Source organism: Danio rerio, chromosome 10 (genome assembly GCF_052040795.2).
Source record: "Danio rerio strain M-AB ecotype USA chromosome 10, GRCz13ab, whole genome shotgun sequence".
Lineage (NCBI taxonomy): Eukaryota > Metazoa > Chordata > Actinopteri > Cypriniformes > Danionidae > Danio > Danio rerio.
In genome coordinates this window covers 25,595,669-25,608,604 of record NC_141030.1, presented here as the reverse complement: position 1 = coordinate 25,608,604, position 12,936 = coordinate 25,595,669, and the positions used below count along the sequence as shown (strand labels likewise).

The following is a 12,936-nucleotide window of genomic DNA, read 5'->3' as shown; positions in this document are numbered from 1 at the left end:
TTGTGTTTTCATCTTAATGTTGCTGCATTTTTATCTTAATGTTGTTGTGTTTTTATCTTAATGTTGCAGCATTTTTATCTTAATGTCGTTGTGTTTTCATCTTAATGTTGCAGCATTTTTATCTTAATGTTGTTGTATTTTCATCTTAATGTTGCTGCATTTTTATCTTGATGTTGTGTTTTCATCTTAATGTTGCAGCATTTTTATCTTAATGTTGTTGTGTTTTCATCTTAATGTTGTTGTGTTTTCATCCTAATGTTGTTGTGTTTTCATCTTAATGTTGTTGTGTTTTCATCTTAATGTTGTTGTGTTTTCATCTTAATGTTGTTGTGTTCATGTTGCAGCATTTTTATCTTAATGTTGTTGTGTTTTCATCTTAATGTTGTTGTGTTCATGTTGCAGCATTTTTATCTTAATGTTGTTGTGTTTTCATCTTAATGTTGTGTTCATGTTGCAGCGTTTTCATCTTAATGTTGTTGTTTTGCACTATTGGGCCACCGTAATTTTCTCTGTCATTTTATCCAATACATGACACTGCAACGCAAGTTTGTTTATGCTGGAGCACATTTTAATGGTATTTTAACGTGCTTTACATAAAGAATGCAAAACTATCATAAAAAAATCACAATAAAAACAATGAATTAAAAAAGGTTACCATTTTAATTTCAAATTAATTGAGTAGAACAGAATAGAAACTGATTATACAATAATACAGTAGAGTTCGTGTGCACAGTGCTCATTTAGCAAACACACAACTAAACAATATGTTAATTGTGGTCGTTAATGTTAAGTTAACATTATACCAAGTCGTCACAAATTAAACAATGCATGAGAAACGGCTTTAGCGTTAGCAACAAGCTAACGTTAACTAGATAAGTTATTTCAATCGTTAATACAGCAGAATTCATGGAGAATTACATCCTTAATCAGCATTTTTGCCGCAACTAATTTATGAACAAGTGTGTATTAACTACATTGAAGAGAATCGCTTTATTTAAGGTGAATAAATTCCCCTACTTACTTACTGAAAGTACATTAACTCCGCCGCAGCCGCACACCTGACGTGTGCGTGTGTGTGAGTAGGTGAGATGCGGGAAAAAAAAGAACACAGTAGACCTAACCACTTTGAGGAAGGGGGGGGGGGAACTCAACTGTTTCTAAATGCATTTTAAATAATAAATGCGGTTTTCTGTCTACTTCGACAATTATTGTAGGTATATAAACATATATTTTTCACAATTCTGAGTTTTTTTTTGTTTAATTATTTTTTTTATTTTTTTGGGTTGGTGGGGGGGGGGGGGGGGGGTCAAGCCTCGGATTTAAGCCCATGCGACTCACTCACTCTCATTGGTTCTCAACCTGGCAACTTGCGCTTGCATTTGTTTAAATCAACAATTTTGCAGACAACATTTTTTTCAGTGTATGTTATTCTTAATAAGGAAGCTAATCTTTCTTTCCTCGGAACCTGTATGAAGGCTTTTTCTTTTAGGTGCCAACATTCTTGAAAAACATGAAAAATGAAAAAATGCATGTTTATTTAAAATAAGTTAGCTTGCGAAACATACTATTTGTAAGAGAATGTGATAGTAAATAAGCCATGTAAAAGCTGCTTGTATTAGAAAGGAAAAGATTTTACACTGATTGTTTGTGTTTTATTGAGAGAAGAAGAGCGATATGGATACATGTCCCTTGTTTTTCTTTGGACTTCATTACTTCTCTCTTTACCCTCTGGCTATAATGCTGACAAGATCCTGGTTTTCCCTATTGATGGCAGTCACTGGGTGAACATGAAGATACTGATCTGAACATTCTAAAGGGCAGATGTAAGTATTTCAGTGTTTACAATGCAAAGTTTACCCTTGTTTATATTGCTTGTAGAAAGTTGCTGTTGTGGAAAAACCTGTAAACAATAGTTTTTGCTTAAACTGATTTTTTATACAAGTTATAATGTCAAATTTACCATATATAAAGTTGCAATTATGAAAAAGTCATTATAAACCACACAATAAGAAGTTCAAAAATCATGCTTTCATATTTGCTAATTAAATTTAATTTCTTTGTTTAAATTCAACACAAATAAATTGTTTGCAACCGTTTTGCATGCAACACTTTTATACTCTGAATAACAAACTTATCAATCAATGACATTTTCATATCAATAGACCCTTTTTACAAGACTGTTATGATGCGATTAATTTTCATCTTAAATCCTATTAACTTTAATAGTTAGATTTTTTAAAAATGTACATATATTTATTTGTATTTATGTATGTCCTGATATATTTTCATCAAATTACAAAATGTATTACCGCTTTTGTGAAGCGTTTCTAATGCAGTATCTTTGGACACAGCATGGTAAATTTGATGCTGTTCTCTCTTCCGGCTGCAGTTATCAGTCAAACTAAATTTTTGACTTTTTGTGAAAGTCTTGATATCACCATTGTGGAGTTTTTTTTTATTATTATTATTTTAAAATTTTTTCTATACTTTCCCATTCACAGTGCTCCAACTTCACTCAACAATGAAAACTTACCGCTGCTGAGTGACCCACAAATCTGAAAAGGGTCCATTAACATACAATTAAGGAAGGTGAGACAAGATTCAATGTCAGTTTTAGAGAACTCAGGAGAGATCAAGATGGAAATTAGAGTTATTTTCTATAGTTATAGCAAGATTAAAAACATTTTAGGAGGATTTTTTGAAGGAATGTTGAAAAAAACATCACAAATGTATTGAAATGTCTCATGTAATACCTGAACCAGTGTTGATTTAATGCGCTAAGTGGGGATCGAACCAAGGTCTATGGTGTGGTTAGCAATAGTTCTTACTACATGAGCTAAGTCAGCAAGAGTAGAGGAGGAAAGAGGTTAGTCCACAACGTATGAATTCCGTATTGAAATGTCTCATGTAATACCTGAATCAGTGTTGATGTAATGGTCTAAGTGGGAATCGAACCCAGGTCTACGGTGTGGTTAGCAATAGTTCTTACTACATGAGCTAAGTCAGCAGGAGGAACAAGGTTAGTCCACAACGTATGAATTCCAAAAATTATACAATCTTTAAAAAAGAGACTATAGGTGCGTCCCAAATTGCACACATCTTCATATTCTATGCCTATTTGTAGTATAAAAAGTGCAAGCAACGGGGCGGAGCTACCAAGCACATGTTGGATTTCTTCATTTATTTTGGATTGTAAAAACAAAATTCTCCTACGAGAGTGATTATAGTGCCTCCAATGGTGAATGCTGTTATACTCATGGCAGGTATTATTTGACAGTTTGGTCGTTTATTTCTGTAATTTGGCAACCGTCAATCGTCATCTGGGAAATGGTTTAAATTTCCGCTAAGTAAAAAAACATTTGAGTTCCATTTAGGACGACACTAAATTTAAGAGTCACTACCGCCATCTAATGTTGAGGAGTATAGGGCAATATCAATGCGCCCCTTGTGGCTTGGAGGACGTGATAAAGTGCTGAGATGGTACAGTTACAACCCTGGAAAGACTTATGACATTCATGTAACCTAACATTTAACCCCAGGAAAGCCGTTAAACGCATCAGCTTTTTACAGTGTACAACTCACTACTCTAGAGTATTGAAAGGGATACTTTTTACTCATAATATTTACAAAAGATACTTCTAATCAACTTGCACTACATTTTTAGGCAAGTAATGGTAAATTTACTTGAGTATGATTTTTCAGTACTCTGTCCATCACTGAACCTCAGATTTTGGATGCAGCTACTTGTAGCACAGAAATTTTTTTTGAAGCTTTGATGGATATCTTAGAAAACCCAACTTATCAACAGAACATGCAGAAGCTCTGTGATTTACATCTATAAATGCCTTTGCACCCTCTTGATAAAGCACTGTATTGGATCACGTTTGTCCTCCATAATAAAGGTGCACCCCGTCTGCGTTGCGTGCTAAGGCCTACAACATGTCTGAGTTCTCCTACTAATGTCTGAATTTGATTGTACTGGTTCTCTTCATGTTTCTTGTGACTTTGGGAGATGTTTATGTATAGAAGACAGGCAAACAAGACAATGAGAGATGGCAACCAAAAAAGCTGGAGGAAATGTAAATAGTGGAAGAAAGTAAAAGCTTAAATGAGGCTTTTAATGCTCTGAAAGACAGTAATAATGTTCCCATGCCTAAACTAACACAAAGAAAAAAAGTAAATAAAGTAAAAAGGATAGGAATCCTTCAAAATCCTTCTTTCGGTATTATTGTTAACTAAAACTAAGGAGGCTTTCACTCTGGGCCAGAGTGGACGCACCCCCCCATGGCACACAAAACAAAGTCCTTAAAGATAGCATTCAGTTGCTCTCACATTTCTCTTCTATTTTATGCTGCTTATGAAAGCAGTGCCAACAATTTCACAATTGCACAACAATGTAATTGTACTGGCAGTTTCTGCTGGGCGATGACAGACAAATGAATGATTGATCAGTGTGAATAGGCCCATAGGACAAATTTTAATTTAGTTCTACTTACTGCAAATGTATTTTTCTAGTTCTTATAACCTAATTTAACTTGTTGCCACAACGTAATTTTTCTAGTTTCTCGAAACAAGCGTGTACTGTTGAACCTGAGTCATTGTTCATTATTTGTTCATGGTGACTAATGCAGTGAATTATTCATTATTATATGTTTTAACATTTAGAAAGATTAAGTGATGCATGTATGTGTTTTTATTATTTATTCATGTTAACCAATGCATTACATAATGTTAATTAATACAGCTTTATTCTAAAGTGTCAAATTTGCACATGAGGGTGAATCAGCAATGATTTTCTGCATCTATTTTTAAGGATTCCATAAGCGAGATGTGGAAATAATCAGACAGCTTTTTACCCTTCCTTCACATTGTTCTTCTCACTTCGTTGGACGTTTCAGGTTTATCTGCATTTTCTGTGGTCCAGTAAACATATATAGTTTGCTGTATTCTTCTTCCGTAGTGAAACCTTGCAAGTATAAATGTGTCTGCTTTTACTTTCTTATGACAGTAAAAGAAGCGTTGAACTAGAAAGACCAGGTAAGTCACGTCTTTTCTTTTTTTCAGCAGTAAACTACTTTTACAATTGCAATCTGTGTCTATTTTTATTATTAAAACAAACTATATATTTAAAAAGATTTCGTTTTTAGAATATAGAAATTTACCATTTATTGTTGATGTTTTCTTTTTAAATGCTTGTCTACTATTCTTGTACAATAAATGCTGTTATTATTCCATTTGTGCACACAACATTATCTTTTTAAGGTTTACAAAATACTTTACAATGAGAATTAAAAATGTATGCATAAGTTATTCCCTAAACTGTCAGTTAATGTAATGAATATAAACAAAATAGTTTTTTTCACAATGTAAAACCACAGGCTGCCCAAAATAGATAGTGTTTTTGTTTTTGTTTTGCTATTTGCATATTTGATTAGAACACCTGAGAGCAAGTTATCAACAAAGTTAGAGCATAAATGAACATAAAATCTTGCTACATAACAGATTGTGCTCTTTGTTCCACATTAACAAAACAAATGTATCTTAAAATCTGCAAAGAAAACAAAACACCTTGAGGAACCAGTTCATTGGCATCATAAGAAGCTGTGTGCGACTGTAAAGGTACATTATCAGTTATTCAACCATGAAATGAAACTATGCATAAATAATTTGGTAAGCCATCGTAAACATTTTCAAACACTTTGATGAAAAGAGGTTTTAGGTTAAACAAAGTTCTATATTTATAAACCGTGCTTTTATTTGACATCAGATGAATCTATTAATCTGTTAAAATTTGAATTGTTGTATCCAAAAATAAGATCATAAAACATATTTTGAATGCCCAAACAAATATTTTAGGAGATAATATTAAATCAAATTTTAATTTCAATAGGAAAACAATCAAAGATCTACAAAATATTACATTTGTGTACGTTTAATTGTAACATTTACCTACATATACTTTTTGGGAGGGTTAAAACACAATGGCTTTCTATTTAATCTCATTAATCTCTATGTAATCTTCATAAATTATATAAATTTAATTATCTTTAACCGGTTTGACTTACTCTTATCACTGAATACATGAGACATATATTTTATAAATAACCAATGTTTAAAAAGGTCAAACCTTTCCACAAAGGAGCTTACAGTATGGTTATCAAATCCTTAAAAAAAAACAAGCTCAAAAAAGTGGTTCATTGCCATGTTAAGCATCTGTGCATCAATTTATGGGAATATTATAATTTTTGAAGCTTTAAATTAAAATATGCAGAAATAATTTGTCTAGCCTCTGGCAAACTTTTTTAAACATGTTGATAACAGCAAGATTTTTCCCCTAAATTATTATAAGTAGTAGGTCAAATATACTGCAACACCAAATCAGAAAAGTTTATGGACAGTATGGATTTCATTGTATTTCATTGCAGACAATATGAACACAAAATATTTCATGTTTGTCTTTATTTCCTTTGTAAATACACTTCCTTTTCTGTCATTCAGACATGCAATACATTCCAACCAAAGTAGGGACAGGAGCAATTTAGGGCTAGTAATCAGCTAAATTGGTTAAATAATGGTGTGATTTAAAACAGGTGATGTCAACAGGTAATTGTCATTTTAATTTTGTACAAAAGCAGCATCCAAGAAAGGTCTAGTCCTTTAGGAGCAAAGATGGGTCGAGGATCGCCAGTTTGCCAACAAATACATGAGAAAATAATTGAAATGTTTAAAAACAATGTTCCTTAAAGAAAGATTGGAAGACATTTAGATATTTCACCTTCAACAGTGTACAATATCATTAAATGATTCAAGGAATCTGGAGGAATTTCAGTGCATAAAGAACAAGGGTGCAAGCCTAAGCTGAACAACTTTGATGTTCAATCTCCTAATCCAGGTGGTACTGTATCAAGAATTGTCATTCATCTATAAGCGATAACGCCACATCTGCTATTTTGGCAAACCTTTGTCAAGTACTACACAACATAGTTACATCCACAAATGCCAGTTTAAACTTTACTGTGCCAAAAGGAAGCCCTGTGTTAACAGTGTCCAGAAGCGCAGTCAACTTCTCTGACTTTTCAAAGACATCTGGGATGGACCATCACACAATAGATACATGTACTGGGGTCAGATGAATCAGTATTTCAGGTATTTTTGGGAGAAATGGGCCCGTGTGGAGACTTAAGAAGAAAAGGATCATCCAAGCTGTTACCATCAACAAGTCCAAAAGCTAGGGTCTGTCATGGTATGCAGTTGTGTCAATCCCCTTGGCAAAGATAACTTGCACTTCTGTGATGGCACCATTAATGCTGAAAAGTACAAAGAGATTTTGGAGCACAATATGCTTTTCCATGAACGCCCATGCATATTTCAACAAAACCATGCAAAACCACATTCTGCACACTTTATAAAGTCTTGGCTGTGGAGGAAGAGGATACAGGTGCTTGACTGGCCTGTCTGCAGTCCCGATCTGTCTCCAATAATGAATGTGTGGCTCATTTTGAAGCCCAAAATGCAACAACAAAGACACTGCACTGTTGCCCAAATTAAGACTTGTTTGGAGGAAGAACGGGACAAAATTACATGTGAAACACCTCATCTCTTGGTGTCTTCAGTCCCTAAACCTATTTTAAGTGTTGTGAAAAGGAATGGCGACATTACAAAGTGGTAAATGCTTTACTGTTCCAACTTTTTTGTGAATTTGTTGCAAAATTAGAATATGTGTTTACTTTAAACAAAATCATCATTAAACGCTTACTGCAATGAAACACAAGTCAAAGTAAATTTAGAAATCCCTCCGATCTTTTTTTTTTCATTTGCGTTTTCCGTAGTGTCCCAACTCTTTCTGATGTGAGATTGTACATATACTTTAACATGTTTTTGCATTTCAGACATTGTTGAAACTCACCAAACAGGATCATACAAATAGTTTCGTTTTCTGAACAATGATAGATGATCTAAAAAAAGCATATGCATAAGACATACTTCTTAATACTTTACTGCATGCATTGTTTTATTTAAAAGACTATTATTGAAATAATGAATTAAATTGGATTTATTATAGTTTTAAATCTAAATACTTAACCACTAATTTGAATGCACACATACAAAAAAAAATGTAAGTTGATTTGAGAGTCCTCCAAAATTGCTTAAAAAATGTCAAACTTTATTAGAACTATTATAAAACACACAGTTACATTTCACCATGGTAAAGGTGCTAAACGTATGCAAATACAGTTTTTACAAATTGCATTGTGCCTTTAAATCAAGGCATATGGGTATGTTTGATGATGTGAAATTATCCTTTATATAACCAGGAACTGAGATATTATTTTATTTTAGGATAATTTGTTGTTTTTCTTCAGTATCACTACAGTCACATAAATATGGCGGCAGTAGTTGTGCAGCAGGTTCCCTCTAAACCTCAGGAAACTCTCTGGAATTCAGGAATATGTGACTGTTTCCAGGACTTAAACTCTTGTAAGTATAAAAGTCAAATGTAGAGGAGTAGTTGACTTCCAGAATGGAAATTCGGTCATCATTTACTCACTCTATACTTGTTTCAAACCTGCATGAGTTTCTTTCTTCTGTTCAACACAGAAGACGATATCCTGAAAAATGCTGTCAAACGACCATACCATTGACTTCCAGAATAAGGGGGAAATAGGAAGACAATAGTGAACATTAACTGGAAGTGGAAGTCAGGGGTGGCCAGTCATTCTAGTGAACTACTCCTTTTAAAGGCCTTGTAATAAATATTGCAGGCCATTGGTATACCATTTGTTAGAAACAATCTCAATAATGTCATGTTTTGTGTGTTTGTTGTGGTCATCAGGCTGCTATGCGTACTGGTGCTGTCCATGTTTTGCCTGCTCCACTGCTGGTGAGTTTGGGGAGAGCACCTGTCTACCTCTGGTGGACATACTGGGACCCGCTGTCATGGCCAGTTTTGGAGTTGCATTTTGTGTGCCACCTGTGACTATGTCATTGAGGGTGGCAATTCGACACAAATATAACATCAGGGTAAGTTTATTGTGACACCGTGGAAGCTTTTTTTCTGCCATTGAATACTCTTCTGTTCTGAATTGTGACTTCATATCACACAATTCCAAACAGGTTTTATTTTTCAATCTCGCATTTATGAGTTTAATATTAATATACAAATTCTTATTGACACTGTTGTGGCGGGGAAGATGTGGTTGAACGACCTGCAATGGTGGAGAGCGGGTTGGGAGACCAGTGTTCTGTCGATTTGTCCTACTTTGTCAGATTGTCCTACCTCCCCATTCAAGAAGTAGGTAGCACATTTTGATGATGCAATATGCTACCCATTAGATTTTGCAACCAGTGTAAATTTTAATGTTGAATAGTGTGATTTTGAACCTGTAATATTTCCCTAACCTAACTAATCCCTAACCCCAACCTCAGAACCATTCAAATACAGTGTTGCTAGCCAGGAGCGTATTTAGTGATTTGGGGGCCCTAAACAATTCCAACCAGGGGCCCTAAAAGTTCTAAAATGCATCTTTTGTATTAGATTTTTTTTATTATTATTATTTTGCTGTTTTTTATCTTCTATCATTCGATCTCATTTTCTACATCTTATTTATTCATTCATTTTCTTGTCGGCTTAATCCCTTTATTAATTCGGGGTCGCCACAGCGGAATGAACCGCCAACTTATCCAGCAAGTTTTTTACGCAGCGAATGCCTTTCCAGCCACAACTCATCTCTGTGAAATTCTACATTTTATCTTAATGTAAAATAATAATAACATGTAATGCACCTTGTAAAACTTTTGAACTGATTTTCTTCATATAAATTCACAACTAAACATAATAAATGAACTATTATATTTTTAAAACTAAATCTTTACCTGATTCGACTGCTGGATTGGTCAATAATTGAAGGTAGGTGACACATTTGCGTAGATGTAATAATTACATCAAAATAAACATTTTTAGACCCTCTTACCATACAAAATATGCAAGAAAACAATGCTATTTATAATTTATAGTTTCATTTATACTTCTAGGTATTTATTTGGGGGCCCTAAGATATCCTGGGGACATAATCTGATGGGTAAGATAAAATGTCATTACACCGGTGGCTGGTAAGTGGATCAATCAGAAGTCAGAGACCCCTTTTTTAAGCTGCGGTCAAACTGCACTTTTCTCCCCATGTACATCTATTCATACACAAGCAAGTGCCTCAACAAAGGAACACAAGCTCCTGCGACAAGTTTTTTAGTTCGCTGCATTGGAAAGTTCAAGCTTTGTGAACTCTGACCTGTGAAATCGCATCACATGATTGTGTGAGACCGATCGAAGATCAAAACATGACCTCTCTGGACAGAAATTTAAAACATTAACCAAACGCTATAGCTTTTTATGTCCAATCATCTTGTTTAATCCTGCCCCGTTCGCAGCACCGTACAACAGAATTTTGCAAGCACAAACTCTAGTGTGACCGCAGCATAAGGTGATGAGAAGGACCAGCGAGGAAAGAGGAGAGACCACGCACACACATCGAGTGTTAACGTGTATGCCAAACAAAAATAAAACGCTTTGCTTACCTGAATCGCCGACCCTGTCTTCTTCTTCCTTCATCTCAGAAAAACCTTATCACAGTGGTGCTCAAACCTGTAAAGAAGAAGAGTCAGGTGCTACTTATGACTTGTTATTGATCCACTTACCAGCCACCACATCCAGACATTTTATCCTACTCATCAGATGAGGCTACCAACACTGTATTTGAATAGTTCTTAGGTTAGGGTTAGGGGTTAGGTAGGTTACAGCAATACTACAGCTTCATATCACACTACTCCACATTAAAATTTACACTGGTAGCAAAATGTGATGGGTAGCATATTGTGTCATCGAAACGTGCTACCTACTCACGCCTTCCCCAGCACAACTGTTTTCATTACAAATTAAACTTCTTTTCTCACTATTATGATTTTTATATATGTTTTAATCAGAATTTCTTGAAATTGTAGCTTTTTCTTTTATTTTATTTATAAGAAACTCTGAATTGCAAGAAGTTAACACAGTTATAAATTCTAAATTTGAGAATACAAGAACATTGTGAGAGTTGTTTTTAACTTAGCGCTTAACACTGCTGTTTCTAGTTTATAATTGTTCATCTTGCAATTCTGACTGTTTAACTTTCGTTTATTTCTTGCAATTGTGGGTTCATATAGGCTTTGTCACAATTCTGTTAATAAACCAAGGTTTCAAGATACAAACAGACATTTCTGAAAATAGTTATTTGCTAGATTTTTGCTCACAATTTATGTATGGCAATTCTGACTTTTTAACCAGAACTGCAACCTTAATTTTAAGGTCTTATTTAATTTTTTTTTTTTTTTGTAAATTGTTATTGGGCCTTTTCACTATTCTAATTTTATAATTTGCTATTCTGTTCGTAACTTTCAATTGAAAAATAATCTAAATGCCAAGAGTGTAGAATATAAACACAATTATGAGAACTGTGGGATGCAAAATCTTTTAGCAAGTTGCTAATTCTCAATTATAGTTTCAAACTCTAGATTGTTAGTTTTTATCCTGAAATTCTCACTTTTTTCTAACAAAATTGTGACTTTATTTGTCATCATTGATGAGAACTACCTTCTATAAATATTCCTTCTCATCTGCAATAAAAGCTAAAAAGCTACAAAACAATAATTTGCTTGTGTTATAACAGGGCAGTATCTGCAACGATATCGCCGTGTCTTGCTGCTGTGTTATGTGCTCATGGTGTCAGATGAACAGAGAAATTAAAGCACGCAAAAATGCACCAAACATGATATTGACCACACAACCGCTGGTTCAACAATCAACCACCACAACACAAGTGATCACTTCACAGCAGACGGTTGGAATGCCGGCAGCTCCTGCAGTCCAGATGGTGCCGGGTCAACCAGTTATTGCCAAAGTTGTTCAATAGAAAGTCATACGCAGGTGTGCATTACACCTAAATAATGTTGACACGTAATCCCTTTTGATCAATATTATAATATCTAATCAGCTTAATTAGAATAAAAGACGTATAAATTCCTTGGGTGAGTTTAAATAAGAAATGTCTTGGTATTGTTTACTCTTTCTGATTTTTCTATGATTGAGTCTGGTGATCAGAAATATTTAAAAGATTTAATATTCAAATAATAAAAAAATACATCTGAGTAAATATTATAATAGAAATCTCCTCTCATTGGGTGTTACATGTCTTGTCTGTTTTTTCCTTGCTTAACGTGTCCATGTTTATGTTGTGTCTGAGCACATGGCTTATCCTGTGTTTGTGTCTGCCATGTGCTCCTCTATTCCTCCTTCCTTTTTTCCCAGCTGCCACGCCCCTTTGTTTAGCACTCATCTAGTTCTTTTAAGTCTTAGTGTCTCCTCCTGGTCCACAAGTTCTTTCCTCCCTTATATTGTGCTCTCTTCCCGCATGTTTTGGCCTGTTCATGGTTGCTTGTTTGAGTCTGTGCTTCTCTTTCAGTCTGTGTTTTGTGTTTGCTGTGCTTTGTTGTGTTTGTTCTTGTGCTTCTAGTGTCTCCCCTATCCAGTTTAGCATTTATCTGGTATCCTTGTTAAGTAGCTTAAGTGTTTGGTTTCTTTTATTTGTTTATTTCTTCCTTTTTTTCTCTTAGCTTTGTATTTCCTACAGTTTTAGTATTACCTTTTTGTGTTTTGTTTTTTTTATTAAAAAAAAAATGTCTGTTTTGTTTTGTTCCCCCTGTCTGTTCTGTGTGCCTTGTCTCTGTTCTTTGTTTTTGTCCAACCCTGCCCACTGCTCAGTCTCCTACCCTTCCGGCATTCCTTGGATTCTGGCTGCATTATCCGGGATTCACCAGCACTACCCAATACATCCACCATTGAACTGTTCTGCACCTAACCCCTATTACATTGTCACATTTGTCAATAAACTTCCTCTGCATTCA

The 12,936-nt window shown here is 34.5% G+C and overlaps 2 protein-coding genes across 6 annotated transcripts in view; one reads left to right on the top strand and one right to left on the bottom strand.

Annotated features, from left to right (window-relative positions):
- Positions 1-12,936, bottom strand: part of fbxw11b (F-box and WD repeat domain containing 11b) — a 649,789-nt gene that overhangs the window by 23,177 nt on the left and 613,676 nt on the right. The gene's annotated exons all lie outside the window — the stretch shown is intronic.
- ponzr10 (plac8 onzin related protein 10) overlaps positions 1-12,936 on the top strand; it is a 25,037-nt gene extending 12,101 nt beyond the window's left edge. Inside the window, exons 2-9 of one of the 5 annotated variants that reach the window (XM_087270501.1) lie at positions 1,666-1,823; positions 2,502-2,589; positions 4,814-4,898; positions 5,009-5,037; positions 8,364-8,478; positions 8,834-9,021; positions 11,703-11,959; positions 12,794-12,936. In XM_087270501.1, the coding sequence (XP_087126627.1) occupies positions 8,385-8,478; positions 8,834-9,021; positions 11,703-11,945 (525 nt within the window). In that variant the 5' untranslated portion in view covers positions 1,666-1,823; positions 2,502-2,589; positions 4,814-4,898; positions 5,009-5,037; positions 8,364-8,384 and the 3' untranslated portion in view covers positions 11,946-11,959; positions 12,794-12,936. Of the gene's footprint in view, positions 1-1,665; positions 1,824-2,329; positions 2,356-2,501; positions 2,590-4,813; positions 4,899-5,008; positions 5,038-8,363; positions 8,479-8,833; positions 9,022-11,702 lie in introns of those variants that run through there. The other 4 variants (XM_087270497.1, XM_087270498.1, XM_087270499.1 and 1 more) reach the window with 4 other exon arrangements.